A 21,021-nucleotide genomic window follows, 5' to 3' on the forward strand; every position below is an offset into this window, starting at 1 on the left:
CACCCACACACCCCATCTCCCTCACACTAACACACCCACACACACCCCATCTCCCTCACACTAACACACCCACACACACCCCATCTCCCTCACACTAACACACCCACACACCCCATCTCCCTCACACTAACACACCCACACACACCCCATCTCCCTCACACTAACACACCCACACACCCCATCTCCCTCACACTAACACACCCACACACCCCATCTCCCTCACACTAACACACCCACACACCCCATCTCCCTCACACTAACACACCCACACACCCCATCTCCCTCACACTAACACACCCACACACCCCATCTCCCTCACACTAACACACCCACACACCCCATCTCCCTCACACTAACACACCCACACACACCCCATCTCCCTCACACTAACACACCCACACACACCCCATCTCCCTCACACCCACACACCCACACACCCCATCTCCCTCACACTAACACACCCACACACCCCATCTCCCTCACACTAACACACCCACACACCCCATCTCCCTCACACTAACACACCCACACACCCCATCTCCCTCACACTAACACACCCACACACCCCATCTCCCTCACACTAACACACCCACACACACCCCATCTCCCTCACACTAACACACCCACACACCCCATCTCCCTCACACTAACACACCCACACACCCCATCTCCCTCACACTAACACACCCACACACCCCATCTCCCTCACACTAACACACCCACACACCCCATCTCCCTCACACCCACACACCCCATCTCCCTCACACCCACACAGCCCATCTCCCTCACACTAACACACCCACACACCCCATCTCCCTCACACTAACACACCCACACACCCCATCTCCCTCACACTAACACACCCACACACCCAATCTCTTTCACACCCACACACCCCATCTCCCTCACACTAACACACCCAGTCTCATTCACACCCACACCTTGCTCACTCCCTATCCCACGCAGACCCCTCCCCCCCCCATACTCACCGTGCTGTGCTGTTGATAGCTCTGACACCGAGCCTGACACCACACACAGTCAGGGTCCCTGTTACAGACCTGCTCCATGCCATACAGCGAACAATAATCCAGGTGAACCTTCAACAAAATAGTCAGCACAGATCAGGATAAGAAGAGGTAAAGATCATGTCTCCCACAGCGAATCCCTGCTTCACTGGTCACCTGCAAACACACAGCGGTGTCAGACAGAACCCAGAGTGAGCCAGACAACCCGCCACCCCAGGCAGGACCAGACCCACCGTCACTATAAACTGTTTCTCCCTTGTTCCACTATTAAACTCCTGATAACTTTGAACTTCTCTGTGGAATCTTCCCTAAATCCTCTTCGGAGGGCATGCCGAGATTTTCCCGTCTCCCCGTGTAAATGAATTCCCTCATCTCTGGCAAATCGCCACTGCACTCTCTCCAAAACCTTGACAAGTGCGATGCCCAGCCAAGACTTAACCATTGTTTCTTCGTGTTGAGATAAATCCTTGCAGTTGTGCTCTCTGCGGAGATTAATTTTAACAGACATCTTAATGTCTCCTCCTCCTCCTTTCAAAGGTGTTGTGACCACACGACCCCCACAACCCATCTCTCTTTCAACACCCTCTTTAAAGTCCCTACGAGTTAGCAACATTTCATCCTGTATCGATCTTCCCTCTCAGCCCTCTGCTCCCAGGCTTCTAACCCCTGGTTACAGGGCTGAAGAGATATTCCACCCATCAGACAGTCCGTACTCACATTTTGGACCAACACCTGAGACACGAAAATTGGAACCTTGTAGGCTATGAGGTCACCCATAGGTCGGCCACTGTATCCCCCGGCAACCAGCAGGATATTTCCGTTCATCACCGCGGCAACATGGGAATATCGCCCTCGGAAGGATTTACTCTCTCGCCCTGAGAAAATAGAAGCAGATGGAATTCAAAACCTTAGTATCCGATGAGGATGAACACTCTGTGCTGTACCCGTCTTGGGAGTGTTTGATGGGGACAGTGTAGCGGGCGATTTACTCTGTATCTAACCCCGTGCTGTACCTGTCCTGGGAGTGTTTGATGGGGACAGTGTAGCAGGCGATTTACTCTGTATCTAACCCTGTGCTGTACCTGTCCTGGGAGAAAGAAAATATTGCAGGACAGGAAATAGAGAGGTAAGAGGGAGTAAGCTAAGTAAATAGCCAGTTGTCCCGTAGCCTGCTGAAACCCACCACGGACAAAAAGGAGGAAGTCATGAATTGTTAACACCCTGACTATGTTTAACTTGAATCTTATGTGCATGTATTAAGCAAAACTTGCATTGCTCTTACCAGCCGCAATCATCTGGAATAGTGGAAAGAAATAATGGTACTTTGAAAAACAAACTAGCCAAGTTTTGTAGAGAAACTGGTTTAAAATGGCCGGAAGGGTTGCCCATTGGCCTAATGAGGTCTACACCTAATCTAGAGGTTAAACTAAACCCACATGAAATAATAATGGGAAGTCCTATGAGAGTAGGATTCAATCCTTTCAATTGAAGCAACATTTCACTTGCACTTCCCTCAACTTAGTCTACTGCATTCGCTGCTCCCAATGTGGTCTCCTCGACGTTGGAGAGACCAAACACAGACCGGGTGACTGCTTTGCAGAACACCTGTGGTCTGTCCGCAAGCATGACCCAAACCTCCCTGTCGCTTGCCATTTTAACACTCCACCCTGCTCTCTTGCCCACATGTCTGTCCTTGGTTTGCTGCATTGTTCCAGTGAAGCCCAACGCAAACTGGAGGAACAACACCTCATCTTCCGACTAGGCACTTTACAGCCTTCCGGACTGAATATTGAGTTCAACAACTTTAGATCATGAACTCTCTCCTCCGTCCCCACCCCCTTTCCGATACCCCTTTTTCATATAATTTATATAGATTTTTCTTTTCCCACCTATTTCCATTATTTTTAAATGTATTTCTATCCATTGTTTTATCTCTACTTTTTAACCTATTTCGATCCCTTCCCCCCACCCCACCCCCCACCTTGCTCGTCCTGCTTTCTACCCTTAATGTCCCCATTAGCACATTCCTTAGATAATATCACCACCTTCAACACCTCTTTGTCCTTTTGTCTGTGACATCTTTTGGTTATCTCCACCTATCACTGGCCCTCTATCCAGCTCTTCCTGTCCCACTCCTTAAACCAGTTTATATTTCACCCCTTTTCCAGTTTTCCTTAGTTTTGATGAAGAGTCATACGGACTCGAAACGTTAACTGTGTTCCTCTCCGCAGATGCTGTCAGACCCCGTGCTGTACCTCTCCTGGGAGTATTTGATGGGACAATGCAGAAGGACCTGCATCTAACCCTGTGCTGTACCTGCTGTGGAAGTATTACAAATCAGAATGGCAAAGGAAGCCTAGAAGATGAGCTCACGGAGGGTTTTTGGGAGTTCCTTGGATCAGCACATGCTACACCAGAGAGCAGGCTATTCTAGATGCGGTAATGTGCAATGAGATAGCGTGACTTAATGGCCTCACAGTAAAGGAGCCCCTGGGTAGCAGTGATCATACCACAATTGAATTTTTCAAGAGTGGGTCTAAGCCTAGTTTTTTAAGCTTAAATAAGGGCAGGGTATGAAGATCGAGCTAAATAAAGTGAACTGGGAAACTAGGTTAAGGGATAGGTCAGTAGAGAGGCCGTGACAGATATTTAAGGAGATATTTTGTAACACTCAGCAAAGATATATTCCAGTGAGAATGAAAGATTCTAGGGAAGGCTGCACCATCTGTAGCCAAATAAGGAAGTTAAAGATAGTATCAAATTGAAAGAAAAAGCGTACAATTCTGCAAAGATTATTGGCAGGTCAAAAGACTGGGCAGAATATTGTGTCATTGAGCATGTGCAAGGCAGGAATCAATAGGTTTCTGGATCCTAATGACCATTGAGGGATATGGGGATAGCGTGGGAAAGTGGCAGTGAGGTAGACTATCAGCCATGATTTAGTTACATGTCAGAGCAGGATCGATGGGCTGAATGGCCTACTCCTATGTTCCTTATATAAAAAGAATGACCAAAAAAAAGAGGGAGGAATTAAAGTAAGAGAGAAAGCTAGCTAGGAATGTAAAAACAGACGAGAGTTTCTACAGGTATTTAAAAAGGAAAAAAGTAGAGAGTGTTGGTCCCTTAGAGTGTGTGTCTGGGAAATTAATAAAGTAGAATAAGGAAATGGCAGATGAATTGAATAAATGGGTCTGTCTTCTTGGTAAAAGATACAAATAACATCCCAGAAAAAAATGTAAATCAAGGGGTGAAAGGGAGGGAGGAATTTAAAAAAATTACAATCACCAGGGAAAGGGGATTGAAAATTATTAGAACTAAAAAGCTGACAAGTCCCCAGATCCTAGGGTCTTAAATGAAGCGACTGCTGGGATAGTAGATGCATTGATTGTAATTTTCCAAAATTCCCTAGATTCTGGAAAGGTTCCATCAGATTGGAAAACTGCAAATGTGGCTCCTCTATTCAAGAAAGGAGGGAGACAGAAAGTGGGAAACTACAGACCAGTCAGCTTAACATCTGCCGTGGGGAAATTGTGGGAATCTATTGTTAAGGTGCTTATAGTGGGGCACTTAGAAAATCGCAATGCAATCAGGCAGAGTCGACATGGTTTTGTGAAAGGGAAATTGTGTTTGACTAATTTATTTGAGTTCTTTGAGGAAGTAACAAGCAATGTGGATAAAGAGGAACCTGCGGATGTGCTGTCCTTGGATTTCCAGAAGGCATTTGACAAGGTGCCACATCACACACAAAAGAGCTCAAGGTGTAGAGGGGTAACATAAAAGATGATTGGTTAGCTAAGGGGAAACAGAAAGTAGGAATAAATGGGTCATTTTCAGGTTGGCAAGATGTAATGAGTCTGCTGCCACAGGGATCAGTACTGGGGCCTCAACTATTTACAGTTTATATAAATGACTTGGATGAAGGGACTGAATGTATAGTTGTTAAAATTGCTGATGACACAAGGATAGGTAAGTGAGTAAGTTGTGAAGAGGAGTTAAGGAGTCTGCAAAGGGATAGATAGGTTAAGCAAGCGGACAAAAATCTGGCAGATGGAGAATAACGTGGGACAATGTGAGGTTGTCCACTTTGGCAGGAAGAATAGGGAAACAGAATATTATGTAAAAGGAGAGAGATTGCAGAATGCTGCAGTACAGAGGGATCTGGGGGCCCTGGTATATAAATCACAAAGAAGTTAGTATGCAGGTACAGCAAGTGATTAAGAAGGCAAATGGAATGTTGCTTATTGCAAGGAGATTGGAATATAAAAGAAGGGAAGTTTTACTATAGTTGTACAGGGCCTTGGTGAGACCACATCGAGAGTACTGTGTACACCTTTGGTCTCCTTATTTAAAGAGATCTGGGCTGCTTAATGGGACAGTGTAAAGGGAGTTGGATGCTGTACTCTTCTCATCATTCTCGACTCGTCTACAGCCTTTGACTACATCATCCTCCTCCAATGCCTCTCCACTGTCAGCCAGCTGGGTGAGACTGCTCTCACCTGGTTCCATTCTTACCTATCTAATCGGAGCCAAAGAATCACTTGCAATGACTTCTTTTCCTGCTCCCACTCCCTTACCTCCGGTATCCAAGGATTGATCCTGGACTTCCTCCTAGTGCCCCCCGGTGGCATCATCATCTGAAAGCACAGCATTGATTTTCACACACCCAGCGCTATCTCACCGCCACCTCTCTCCACAGTTGCTAAATCATCAGACGGTTTATCTGACATCTGGTACTGATTGACATGAGGAAACATTTTTTGCATAGTGACTTCTGAGCTGGAAAGTGCTGCCTGAAAGGGCGATGGAAGCAGATTCAGGAGTAACTTTTAAAGGGCAATTGAGTAAATAGTTGAAGGGAAAAAAATATTGTAGGATGTGTATTTCTGACATGATTTGACCTATCGCACTTGTGTTTGCTGAGACACTGCTACACTGTTCACTTTGGAATCAAAAACAGAATTTGTGATGACACTAAATTTGTGGGGGGACAGATGGAGGAGGAGGGACGATTGCAACAAATTACAGGAGGACATGAATAAACTTGCAGAGCGGGCAAATCATTGGCACATGAAACGCAACACAGGTAAATGTGAGGTAGCGTATTTTGGTAGGAAGTAGGGAGGTCACTTGTTACTTGGAATGTGCGAGTGTAGGTTAGGATAGAGGAACAAAGGGATCTCAGAATACAAACACAGCAATCACAGGTTTTTTTTAAAACAGAGATAGAATTGAAAAGTAGGGAAGTTATGTTAAACCTCTACTGAACCATGGTTAGACCTCTCTGTATTCTCGTCTGCTCCCTGAGGATTTCTGTTGAAATCTTGCTCTGATATAAATTCTCAGACCCTCTGATTATTACCACCACCCGGAGCCTCCCCGTTCTTTATTGGTTTATTGTTCCACTGTTTAGCGAGGGCCTAATGAAGGTGCAGTCTGTTCCAACGACACTGCATTACTGCACAGGGCTGATGCTGCCATTGGTTTATCCAGCGACACTGCATTACTGCACAGGGCTGATGCTGCCATTGGTTTATCCAGCGACACTGCATTACTGCACAGAGCTGATGCTGCCATTGGTTTATCCAGTGACACTGCATTACTGCACAGGGCTGATGCTGCCATTGGTTTATCCAGCGACACTGCATTACTGCACAGAGCTGATGCTGCCATTGGTTTATCCAGCGACACTGCATTACTGCACAGGGCTGATGCTGCCATTGGTTTATCCAGCGACACTGCATTACTGCACAGGGCTGATGCTGCCATTGGTTTATCCAGTGACACTGCATTACTGCACAGGGCTGATGCTGCCATTGGTTTATCCAGCGACACTGCATTACTGCACAGGGCTGATGCTGTCATTGGTTTATCCAGCGACACTGCATTACTGCACAGGGCTGATGCTGCCATTGGTTTACACTAGGTTATCATCCACATGGGTACCTGCTGATGGAGACTTGAAGGTTCCATTCTGACTCCTGAGGGACACAAAGCCTGGGAAGCTCTGTCGGAGCTCCATGAGCGCAGTGCTTCTCTCTCGCTGTGTACAAACACAGAGCCGCCTGTTCTGGCACAGTCGAAAACGTCAACAATCAGCAAAATAACAGCGGAGCTACGAGGGAAAAAACTCCACATCCAGTTGCTATGCTCTGGAACGACCTAACAGACAGATTGGGTCTGATTCGACACACAAACTGGGTTAACATCTCTCTTACTTAGACCACACCTGGAGTACCGTGTACAGTTTTGGTCTCCTTACTTGAGAAAGGATATAATTGCATTAGGATCAGAGAAGGTTCACTCGACTGAGGCCTGGGATGAAGGGATTAGTTTATGAGGAAAGGTCGGTGCCACGTGTAGTTATGATAACATTGATTCGAAAGGACAACTGTTTGAAAAGCACATTTGCTAAAACAAAACTTTTCAAAAGCCTTTGTTCAGAGAAGGGATGTGTGGACAGACAACTTGGCACCTTTCGTTATGGGTTCCAAAACCTTATCAAACTGCTCATCTCAAGATCATTATTCAATGGGTGTTCCACATGAGACCCTTCCACTTGCTGATCTTCTTTCAGAACAAAATCAATGAGCTGATAAGGACCTGAATGAAAAGCTATAAGAACCCCAGGTGGGAGAAAGACTGCTGAATGGCCGATACCTAATATGGGAACATGATTCGTCAGGTTGGGAGCAGCCATCATACTCGACTCTGCTCTTCTCCGCCGATGCTGCCAGACCTGCTGAGTTTTTCCAGGTATTTTTTGTTTTGGGAGCAGCCATCTTTGAGTTAAGACAATAAGAAAGGCTGGAAGCTGCCTAAAGAGAGAACCTCCTTGAATATGATCAGAGAGGCAGCTTCAAACAGAAACTGCTTCTCACCACAGAGAGACCAGGGAAGGTTACAGAAACAGCAATCGGACCTGCTGTACTGAATCAGACTCCCAACAGCCACCACCTGCATTACTGCAAAAGTGAAAACAGGAGCCTTCACTCGCTCCCAGGGCGTGTGCTGCTTGTTGAGTCTACCTGCAATGGCAACTCTTCAACTGCAGAAGCCATCGCAGCTGCTAAAATGAACCTCAAGTTTCAACCCCTTCACTTCGGAGAGGAGGAGTTCAAGCAAGGGGCCCGCAGCAATATATCAAAGATTGCTTTGAAATCTCATCTTTAGATCTCTTTTTATCTTTATATGCTTTTTAATCTTGGCATCTGTATTTTAGTTAATAACTTTATCACTTTTAGGTAAATAACTTATAGTAGCAGTTTTGTAATAAGTTAATCTTTCTCTCAACGAAGACTGAAGATTGTCGGCTGGGTTATTTTTAAATTAAACTACTCTAAAATTAAAAGGGATGCAACATACACACACACAAATTCTTAGCTCAAAGGCCACTTTAAGGAAACACCTTTTATGTGGTCATGGTGGTTGGAAGGTTGGGACTATGCCCATTGGAGTTAAGAAGAATGGGGGATGAGGGTATTGAAACATATCAGATCCTGAGGGAAAAAATTAAAAGCAAAAAACTGCAGATGCTGGAAATCCAAAACAAAAACAAAAATACCTGGAAAAACTCAGCAGGTCCGACAGCATCTGCGGAGAGGGACACGGTTAACGTTTCGAGTCCGTGTGACTCTTCATCAGAACTAAGGAAAAATTTAGACATACGGACTGGAAACTTTAACTGTGTCCCTCTCCGCAGATGCTGTCAGATCCTGAGGGAACTTGACCGGATGGAGACTGGAGGATGTTTCCCCTCATTGGGGGAATCTCGAAGAAGGAGACAGAGTTTAAAAATAAGGGGTCATTCATTTATGATGGAGATGGGGAGAATGTTTTTTCTCTCAGACGATGATGAGACTGTGGGATTCTCTTCCCCAGAGCATAGTGGAGGCTGGGGCATTGAATACATTCAAGGGCGAGTTAGACAGATTTTTCATCGACAAGGGAGTCGAGGGTTATGGGGGACAGACAGGAAAGTGGAGTGAAGGTCACAGTCAGATCAGCCGCCATCTTACTGAATGGTGAAGCAGGCTCGAGGGGCTGACTGGCCTACCCCTGCTCCTAGATCTCGTGTTCTTATATGGTGTTCTCTTACCATCGCCAGTGCTGATCAAGAGGCCAAGCTCCTCGCTGGAGACCCACTGGTGGCAGCCCAGGTGGTAGAAAAAGATGTCGCCATCATAACACTTCTCTTCATGATAGTGAATGTGAACATTACCACCTACAATCAGGGAGAACAGCGTCAGGTTCAAGCTTACAGCACTCGCACTATCATCCTGTGGTGATACATAAACACCCTGGGGGTTACCACTGACCAGAAACTGGACTGGACTAGTCATATAAATACTGTGGCTACAAGAGCAGGTCAGAGGCTGGGAATCCTGCAGTGAGTAACTCACCTCCTGACTCCCCAAAGTCTGTCCACCATCTACAAGGCACAAGTCAGGAGTGTGATGGAATACTCCCCACTTGCCTGGACGAGTGCAGCTCCCACAACACTCAAGAAGCTCGACACCATCCAGGACAAAGCAGCCCCGCTTGAGTGGCAGCCCACCACCGATCTTAAACATTCACTCCCTGGGCTAATACCTGGAATGGGCAGGTTGTCATGATGAAGGGCTGGAATTTAGAAGAATTATATAAGACCCTGAGTGGTCTTGACAGGGTGGATGTGGAGAGGATGTTTCCTCTTGTGGGAGAATCTAGAACTAGGGGTCACTGTTTAAAAATAAGGGGCCGCTCATTTAAGACAGAGATGAGAAAAGACTTTTTCTCTCAGAGGATAGAGTGTCTTTGGACTCCTCTTCCTGAAAAGGCAGTGGAAGCAGAGTTTATGAATGTTTTTAACGGCAGAGGGAGATAGATTCTTGATAAGCAAATGGGTGACAGATAATCAGGGCAGGTGGGAAGGTGGAGTCACCAATCAGCAATAATCTGGTGGAGGAGGCTTGAGGGGCCTACTCCTGCTCCGAGTTCATATGGCCCTCTCGCAGCAGCGTGTGTACCATCTACAAGATGTACTGCAGCAGCTCCTTCGACAGCATCTTCCAAACCCACGACCACTACCACCTAGAAGGACAAGGGCAGCAGACACATGGGAACACCACCACCTGGAAGTTCCCCTCCAAGTCACTCACCATCCTGACTTGGAAATATATCAGCCGTTCCTTCATTGTCGCTGGGTCAAAATCCTGGAACTCGCTCCCTAACAGCACTGTGGGTGTACCTACACCATACGGACAAAATCCTGGAACTCCCTCCCTAACAGCACTGTGGATGTACCTACACCATACGGACAAAATCCTGGAACTCCCTCCCTAACAGCGCTGTGGTGTACCTACACCACACGGACAAAATCCTGGAACTCCCTAACAGTGCTGTGGGTGTACCTACACCACAGGGACAACATCCTGGAACTCCCTCCCTAACAGCACTGTGGGTGTACCTACACCACAGGGACAAAATCCTGGAACTCCCTCCCTAACAGCGCTGTGGTGTACCTACACCACACGGACAAAATCCTGGAACTCCCTAACAGCGCTGTGGGTGTACCTACACCACAGGGACAAAATCCTGGAACTCCCTCCCTAACAGCACTGTGGGTGTACCTACACCACAGGGACAAAATCCTGGAACTCCCTCCCTAACAGCACTGTGGGTGTACCTACACCACATGGACAAAATCCTGGAACTCCCTCACTAACAGTGCTGTGGGTGTACCTACACCACACGGACAAAATCCTGGAACTCCCTCCCTAACAGCACTGAGGGTGTACCTACACCACATGGACAAAATCCGGGAACTCCCTCCCTAACAGCGCTGTGGGAGTACCTATACCACAGGGACTGCAGCGGCTGAATTCTCAAGGGGCAATTAGGGATGGGCAATAAATCATGGCCAAGCCAGCGATGACCACATCCTTTGAGCGTATTTTAAAAATCCTCTTCTTGGTTCTGATCAAAGGTCACAGACTTTAAATATCAACTGTGTTACCCCCTCTCCATCCTGCTGAGTGGTTCCAGTATTCTCTCCCTAGATTTCAGGTCAGCAGAATCCATCATATCTTTACTGTTCTGTTCGGTGGTCAGGCACCAGCAATGGGAGGATGGAGGAGCTGGGAGCGCCGACACTCTCCCTCGCTACCCCTGAAGGTACTGACTCACATCCCCAATCAGGGCCAACGACTCATTTAACCCTATAGCTAGCACCCAACTGACCCTAAATTCACCCCACCAGAACCACATCAATCACACAGAACTGCCCTGCAAACACCTCCCAGCGTCCCCTGCACCTGTTACCCTGATTAATCCCGGGAAACATTACCCCAAAAACACATGGCACAACTACCCCACAGCCCTCTGCTCTGATCACACACACACTGTCCCACAGCCCTCTGCTCTGATCACACACACACTGTCCCACAGCCCTCTGCTCCGATCACACACACACACACTGTCCCACAGCCCTCTGCTCCGATCACACACACACTGTCCCACAGCCCTCTGCTCCGATCACACACACACTGTCCCACAGCCCTCTGCTCTGATCACACACACACTGTCCCACAGCCCTCTGCTCCGATCACACACACACTGTCCCACAGCCCTCTGCTCCGATCACACACACTGTCCCACAGCCCTCTGCTCGGATCACAAACACACTGTCCCACAGCCCTCTGCTCCGATCACACACACACTGTCCCACAGCCCTCTGCTCTGATCACACACACACTGTCCCACAGCCCTCTGCTCTGATCACACACACACTGTCCCACAGCCCTCTGCTCCGATCACACACACACTGTCCCACAGCCCTCTGCTCTGATCACACAGACACACACTGTCCCACAGCCCTCTGCTCCGATCACACACACACTGTCCCACAGCCCTCTGCTCCGATCACACATACACACACTGTCCCACAGCGCTCTGCTCCGATCACACACACACACACTGTCCCACAGCCCTCTGCTCTGATCACACACACACTGTCCCACAGCTCTCTGCTCTGATCACACACACACTGTCCCACAGCCCTCTGCTCCGATCACACACACACTGTCCCACAGCCCTCTGCTCTGATCACACACACACACACTGTCCCACAGCCCTCTGCTCTGATCACACACACACTGTCCCACAGCCCTCTGCTCTGATCACACACACACTGTCCCACAGCCCTCTGCTCCGATCACACACACACACACTGTCCCACAGCCCTCTGCTCCGATCACACACACACTGTCCCACAGCCCTCTGCTCCGATCACACACACACTGTCCCACAGCCCTCTGCTCCGATCACACACACACTGTCCCACAGCCCTCTGCTCCGATCACACACACACACACTGTCCCACAGCCCTCTGCTCCGATCACACACACACTGTCCCACAGCCCTCTGCTCTGATCACACACACACTGTCCCACAGCCCTCTGCTCCGATCACACACACACTGTCCCACAGCCCTCTGCTCTGATCACACACACACTGTCCCACAGCCCTCTGCTCTGATCACACACACACTGTCCCACAGCCCTCTGCTCTGATCACACACACACTGTCCCACAGCCCTCTGCTCCGATCACACACACACACACTGTCCCACAGACCTCTGCTCCGATCACACACACACACACTGTCCCACAGCCCTCTGCTCCGATCACACACACACTGTCCCACAGCCCTCTGCTCCGATCACACACACACTGTCCCACAGCCCTCTGCTCTGATCACACACACACACACTGTCCCACAGCCCTCTGCTCCGATCACACACACACTGTCCCACAGCCCTCTGCTCCGATCACACACACACTGTCCCACAGCCCTCTGCTCCGATCACACACACACACACTGTCCCACAGCCCTCTGCTCCGATCACACACACACACACTGTCCCACAGCCCTCTGCTCCGATCACACACACACTGTCCCACAGCCCTCTGCTCCGATCACACACACACTGTCCCACAGCCCTCTGCTCCGATCACACACACACACACTGTCCCACAGCCCTCTGCTCTGATCACACACACACTGTCCCACAGCCCTCTGCTCCGATCACACACACACTGTCCCACAGCCCTCTGCTCTGATCACACACACACTGTCCCACAGCCCTCTGCTCCGATCACACACACACACACTGTCCCACAGCCCTCTGCTCTGATCACACACACACACACTGTCCCACAGCCCTCTGCTCCGATCACACACACACTGTCCCACAGCCCTCTGCTCCGATCACACACACACTGTCCCACAGCCCTCTGCTCCGATCACACACACACACACTGACCAACAGCCCTCTGCTCCGATCACACACACACACACTGTCCCACAGCCCTCTGCTCCGATCACACACACACTGTCCCACAGCCCTCTGCTCCGATCACACACACACTGTCCCACAGCCCTCTGCTCCGATCACACACACACTGTCCCACAGCCCTCTGCTCCGATCACACACACACACACTGTCCCACAGCCCTCTGCTCTGATCACACACACACACACTGTCCCACAGCCCTCTGCTCCGATCACACACACACACACTGTCCCACAGCCCTCTGCTCTGATCACACACACACTGTCCCACAGCCCTCTGCTCTGATCACACACACACACACTGTCCCACAGCCCTCTGCTCCGATCACACACACACACACTGTCCCACAGCCCTCTGCTCCGATCACACACACACTGTCCCACAGCCCTCTGCTCTGATCACACACACACACACTGTCCCACAGCCCTCTGCTCTGACCACACACACACTGTCCCACAGCCCTCTGCTCCGATCACACACACACTGTCCCACAGCCCTCTGCTCCGATCACACACACACTGTCCCACAGCCCTCTGCTCCGATCACACACACACACACTGTCCCACAGCCCTCTGCTCTGATCACACACACACACACTGTCCCACAGCCCTCTGCTCCGATCACACACACACACACTGTCCCACAGCCCTCTGCTCCGATCACACACACACACACTGTCCCACAGCCCTCTGCTCTGATCACACACACACACACTGTCCCACAGCCCTCTGCTCCGATCACACACACACTGTCCCACAGCCCTCTGCTCTGATCACACACACACACACTGTCCCACAGCCCTCTGCTCTGACCACACACACACACACTGTCCCACAGCCCTCTGCTCCGATCACACACACACACACTGTCCCACAGCCCTCTGCTCCGATCACACACACACACACACTGTCCCACAGCCCTCTGCTCCGATCACACACACACACACTGTCCCACAGCCCTCTGCTCTGATCACACACACACACACTGTCCCACAGCCCTCTGCTCTGATCACACACACACTGTCCCACAGCCCTCTGCTCTGATCACACACACACTGTCCCACAGCCCTCTGCTCCGATCACACACACACACACTGTCCCACAGCCCTCTGCTCCGATCACACACACACTGTCCCACAGCCCTCTGCTCCGATCACACACACACTGTCCCACAGCCCTCTGCTCCGATCACACACACACTGTCCCACAGCCCTCTGCTCCGATCACACACACACACACTGTCCCACAGCCCTCTGCTCCGATCACACACACACTGTCCCACAGCCCTCTGCTCTGATCACACACACACTGTCCCACAGCCCTCTGCTCCGATCACACACACACTGTCCCACAGCCCTCTGCTCTGATCACACACACACTGTCCCACAGCCCTCTGCTCTGATCACACACACACTGTCCCACAGCCCTCTGCTCTGATCACACACACACTGTCCCACAGCCCTCTGCTCCGATCACACACACACACACTGTCCCACAGCCCTCTGCTCCGATCACACACACACACACTGTCCCACAGCCCTCTGCTCCGATCACACACACACTGTCCCACAGCCCTCTGCTCCGATCACACACACACTGTCCCACAGCCCTCTGCTCCGATCACACACACACTGTCCCACAGCCCTCTGCTCTGATCACACACACACACACTGTCCCACAGCCCTCTGCTCCGATCACACACACACTGTCCCACAGCCCTCTGCTCCGATCACACACACACTGTCCCACAGCCCTCTGCTCTGATCACACACACACACACTGTCCCACAGCCCTCTGCTCCGATCACACACACACACACTGTCCCACAGCCCTCTGCTCCGATCACACACACACTGTCCCACAGCCCTCTGCTCCGATCACACACACACTGTCCCACAGCCCTCTGCTCCGATCACACACACACACACTGTCCCACAGCCCTCTGCTCTGATCACACACACACTGTCCCACAGCCCTCTGCTCCGATCACACACACACTGTCCCACAGCCCTCTGCTCGATCACACACACACTGTCCCACAGCCCTCTGCTCCGATCACACACACACACACTGTCCCACAGCCCTCTGCTCTGATCACACACACACACACTGTCCCACAGCCCTCTGCTCCGATCACACACACACTGTCCCACAGCCCTCTGCTCCGATCACACACACACTGTCCCACAGCCCTCTGCTCCGATCACACACACACACACTGTCCCACAGCCCTCTGCTCCGATCACACACACACACTGTCCCACAGCCCTCTGCTCCGATCACACACACACTGTCCCACAGCCCTCTGCTCCGATCACACACACACTGTCCCACAGCCCTCTGCTCCGATCACACACACACTGTCCCACAGCCCTCTGCTCCGATCACACACACACACACTGTCCCACAGCCCTCTGCTCTGATCACACACACACACACTGTCCCACAGCCCTCTGCTCCGATCACACACACACACTGTCCCACAGCCCTCTGCTCTGATCACACACACACTGTCCCACAGCCCTCTGCTCTGATCACACACACACACACTGTCCCACAGCCCTCTGCTCCGATCACACACACACACACTGTCCCACAGCCCTCTGCTCCGATCACACACACACTGTCCCACAGCCCTCTGCTCTGATCACACACACACACACTGTCCCACAGCCCTCTGCTCCGATCACACACACACTGTCCCACAGCCCTCTGCTCCGATCACACACACACTGTCCCACAGCCCTCTGCTCCGATCACACACACACACTGTCCCACAGCCCTCTGCTCCGATCACACACACACACACTGTCCCACAGCCCTCTGCTCCGATCACACACACACACTGTCCCACAGCCCTCTGCTCTGATCACACACACACACACTGTCCCACAGCCCTCTGCTCCGATCACACACACACTGTCCCACAGCCCTCTGCTCCGATCACACACACACACACTGTCCCACAGCCCTCTGCTCCGATCACACACACACACTGTCCCACAGCCCTCTGCTCCGATCACACACACACTGTCCCACAGCCCTCTGCTCGATCACACACACACACTGTCCCACAGCCCTCTGCTCCGATCACACACACACTGTCCCACAGCCCTCTGCTCCGATCACACACACACACACTGTCCCACAGCCCTCTGCTCCGATCACACACACACACACTGTCCCACAGCCCTCTGCTCCGATCACACACACACACACTGTCCCACAGCCCTCTGCTCCGATCACACACACACTGTCCCACAGCCCTCTGCTCCGATCACACACACACTGTCCCACAGCCCTCTGCTCCGATCACACACACACACACTGTCCCACAGCCCTCTGCTCCGATCACACACACACACTGTCCCACAGCCCTCTGCTCCGATCACACACACACACACTGTCCCACAGCCCTCTGCTCCGATCACACACACACTGTCCCACAGCCCTCTGCTCCGATCACACACACACACACTGTCCCACAGCCCTCTGCTCCGATCACACACACACTGTCCCACAGCCCTCTGCTCCGATCACACACACACTGTCCCACAGCCCTCTGCTCTGATCACACACACACACACTGTCCCACAGCCCTCTGCTCCGATCACACACACACTGTCCCACAGCCCTCTGCTCCGATCACACACACACTGTCCCACAGCCCTCTGCTCCGATCACACACACACACACTGTCCCACAGCCCTCTGCTCCGATCACACACACACTGTCCCACAGCCCTCTGCTCCGATCACACACACACACACTGTCCCACAGCCCTCTGCTCCGATCACACACACACACACTGTCCCACAGCCCTCTGCTCCGATCACACACACACTGTCCCACAGCCCTCTGCTCCGATCACACACACACTGTCCCACAGCCCTCTGCTCCGATCACACACACACACACTGTCCCACAGCCCTCTGCTCCGATCACACACACACTGTCCCACAGCCCTCTGCTCCGATCACACACACACTGTCCCACAGCCCTCTGCTCCGATCACACACACACACACTGTCCCACAGCCCTCTGCTCCGATCACACACACACTGTCCCACAGCCCTCTGCTCCGATCACACACACACTGTCCCACAGCCCTCTGCTCCGATCACACACACACTGTCCCACAGCCCTCTGCTCCGATCACACACACACTGTCCCACAGCCCTCTGCTCCGATCACACACACACACTGTCCCACAGCCCTCTGCTCCGATCACACACACACTGTCCCACAGCCCTCTGCTCCGATCACACACACACTGTCCCACAGCCCTCTGCTCCGATCACACACACACACACTGTCCCACAGCCCTCTGCTCCGATCACACACACACTGTCCCACAGCCCTCTGCTCCGATCACACACACACTGTCCCACAGCCCTCTGCTCCGATCACACACACACACACTGTCCCACAGCCCTCTGCTCCGATCACACACACACACACTGTCCCACAGCCCTCTGCTCCGATCACACACACACTGTCCCACAGCCCGCTGCTCCGATCACACACACACTGTCCCACAGCCCTCTGCTCCGATCACACACACACACTGTCCCACAGCCCTCTGCTCCGATCACACACACACTGTCCCACAGCCCTCTGCTCCGATCACACACACACTGTCCCACAGCCCTCTGCTCCGATCACACACACACTGTCCCACAGCCCTCTGCTCCGATCACACACACACACACTGTCCCACAGCCCTCTGCTCCGATCACACACACACACTGTCCCACAGCCCTCTGCTCCGATCACACACACACACTGTCCCACAGCCCTCTGCTCCGATCACACACACACACTGTCCCACAGCCCTCTGCTCCGATCACACACACACTGTCCCACAGCCCTCTGCTCCGATCACACACACACACACTGTCCCACAGCCCTCTGCTCCGATCACACACACACTGTCCCACAGCCCTCTGCTCTGATCACACACACACACACTGTCCCACAGCCCTCTGCTCCGATCACACACACACACTGTCCCACAGCCCTCTGCTCCGATCACACACACACTGTCCCACAGCCCTCTGCTCTGATCACACACACACACACTGTCCCACAGCCCTCTGCTCTGATCACACACACACACACTGTCCCACAGCCCTCTGCTCCGATCACACACACACTGTCCCACAGCCCTCTGCTCTGATCACACACACACACACTGTCCCACAGCCCTCTGCTCCGATCACACACACACTGTCCCACAGCCCTCTGCTCCGATCACACACACACTGTCCCACAGCCCTCTGCTCCGATCACACACACACTGTCCCACAGCCCTCTGCTCTGATCACACACACACACTGTCCCACAGCCCTCTGCTCCGATCACACACACACACTGTCCCACAGCCCTCTGCTCTGATCACACACACACACACTGTCCCACAGCCCTCTGCTCCGATCACACACACACTGTCCCACAGCCCTCTGCTCCGATCACACACACACACTGTCCCACAGCCCTCTGCTCCGATCACACACACACACACTGTCCCACAGCCCTCTGCTCTGATCACACACACACTGTCCCACAGCCCTCTGCTCTGATCACACACACACTGTCCCACAGCCCTCTGCTCCGATCACACACACACTGTCCCACAGCCCTCTGCTCCGATCACACACACACTGTCCCACAGCCCTCTGCTCCGATCACACACACACACTGTCCCACAGCCCTCTGCTCCGATCACACACACACACTGTCCCACAGCCCTCTGCTCCGATCACACACACACACTGTCCCACAGCCCTCTGCTCCGATCACACACACACACACTGTCCCACAGCCCTCTGCTCCGATCACACACACACTGTCCCACAGCCCTCGGCTCCGATCACACACACACTGTCCCACAGCCCTCTGCTCCGATCACACACACACTGTCCCACAGCCCTCTGCTCCGATCACACACACACTGTCCCACAGCCCTCTGCTCCGATCACACACACACTGTCCCACAGCCCTCTGCTCCGATCACACACACACACACTGTCCCACAGCCCTCTGCTCTGATCACACACACACTGTCCCACAGCCCTCTGCTCTGATCACACACACACTGTCCCACAGCCCTCTGCTCCGATCACACACACACACACTGTCCCACAGCCCTCTGCTCCGATCACACACACACACTGTCCCACAGCCCTCTGCTCCGATCACACACACACACTGTCCCACAGCCCTCTGCTCTGATCACACACACACTGTCCCACAGCCCTCTGCTCCGATCACACACACACTGTCCCACAGCCCTCTGCTCCTGATCACACACACACTGTCCCACAGCCCTCTGCTCCGATCACACACACACTGTCCCACAGCCCTCTGCTCCGATCACACACACACTGTCCCACAGCCCTCTGCTCCGATCACACACACACACACTGTCCCACAGCCCTCTGCTCCGATCACACACACACACTGTCCCACAGCCCTCTGCTCCGATCACACACACACACTGTCCCACAGCCCTCTGCTCCGATCACACACACACTGTCCCACAGCCCTCTGCTCCGATCACACACACACTGTCCCACAGCCCTCTGCTCCGATCACACACACACTGTCCCACAGCCCTCTGCTCCGATCACACACACACTGTCCCACAGCCCTCTGCTCCGATCACACACACACTGTCCCACAGCCCTCTGCTCCGATCACACACACACTGTCCCACAGCCCTCTGCTCCGATCACACACACACTGTCCCACAGCCCTCTGCTCCGATCACACACACACTGTCCCACAGCCCTCTGCTCCGATCACACACACACTGTCCCACAGCCCTCTGCTCCGATCACACACACACACACTGTCCCACAGCCCTCTGCTCCGATCACACACACACACTGTCCCACAGCCCTCTGCTCCGATCACACACACACACACTGTCCCACAGCCCTCTGCTCCGATCACACACACACTGTCCCACAGCCCTCTGCTCCGATCACACACACACTGTCCCACAGCCCTCTGCTCTGATCACACACACACTGTCCCACAGCCCTCTGCTCGATCACACACACACTGTCCCACAGCCCTCTGCTCCGATCACACACACACACACTGTCCCACAGCCCTCTGCTCCGATCACACACACACTGTCCCACAGCCCTCTGCTCCGATCACACACACACACACTGTCCCACAGCCCTCTGCTCCGATCACACACACACACACTGTCCCACAGCCCTCTGCTCCGATCACACACACACACACTGTCCCACAGCCCTCTGCTCCGATCACACACACACTGTCCCACAGCCCTCTGCTCCGATCACACACACACTGTCCCACAGCCCTCTGCTCCGATCACACACACACTGTCCCACAGCCCTCTGCTCCGATCACACACACACACTGTCCCACAGCCCTCTGCTCTGATCACACACACACTGTCCCACAGCCCTCTGCTCCGATCACACACACACACACTGTCCCACAGCCCTCTGCTCCGATCACACACACACTGTCCCACAGCCCTCTGCTCCGATCACACACACACACTGTCCCACAGCCCTCTGCTCCGATCACACACACACACTGTCCCACAGCCCTCTGCTCTGATCACACACACACACACTGTCCCACAGCCCTCTGCTCCGATCACACACACACTGTCCCA

The 21,021-nt window shown here is 52.4% G+C and overlaps 1 protein-coding gene across 1 annotated transcript in view; it reads right to left on the reverse strand.

The window, feature by feature from the left end:
• Positions 1 to 21,021, reverse strand: part of megf8 (multiple EGF-like-domains 8) — a gene marked incomplete at its 3' end in the record, with an annotated part of 790,270 nt that overhangs the window by 575,489 nt on the left and 193,760 nt on the right. Inside the window, exons 9-11 of the mRNA XM_041181277.1 lie at positions 9,121 to 9,246; positions 1,743 to 1,900; positions 990 to 1,097 (exon numbers count right to left, since the gene is read on the reverse strand). Of these exons, the coding sequence (XP_041037211.1) occupies positions 990 to 1,097; positions 1,743 to 1,900; positions 9,121 to 9,246 (392 nt within the window). The remainder of the gene's footprint in view (positions 1 to 989; positions 1,098 to 1,742; positions 1,901 to 9,120; positions 9,247 to 21,021) is intronic.

The sequence above is a fragment of the Carcharodon carcharias genome (genome assembly GCF_017639515.1).
Source record: "Carcharodon carcharias isolate sCarCar2 chromosome 29 unlocalized genomic scaffold, sCarCar2.pri SUPER_29_unloc_7, whole genome shotgun sequence".
Classification (NCBI taxonomy): Eukaryota; Metazoa; Chordata; class Chondrichthyes; order Lamniformes; family Lamnidae; genus Carcharodon; species Carcharodon carcharias.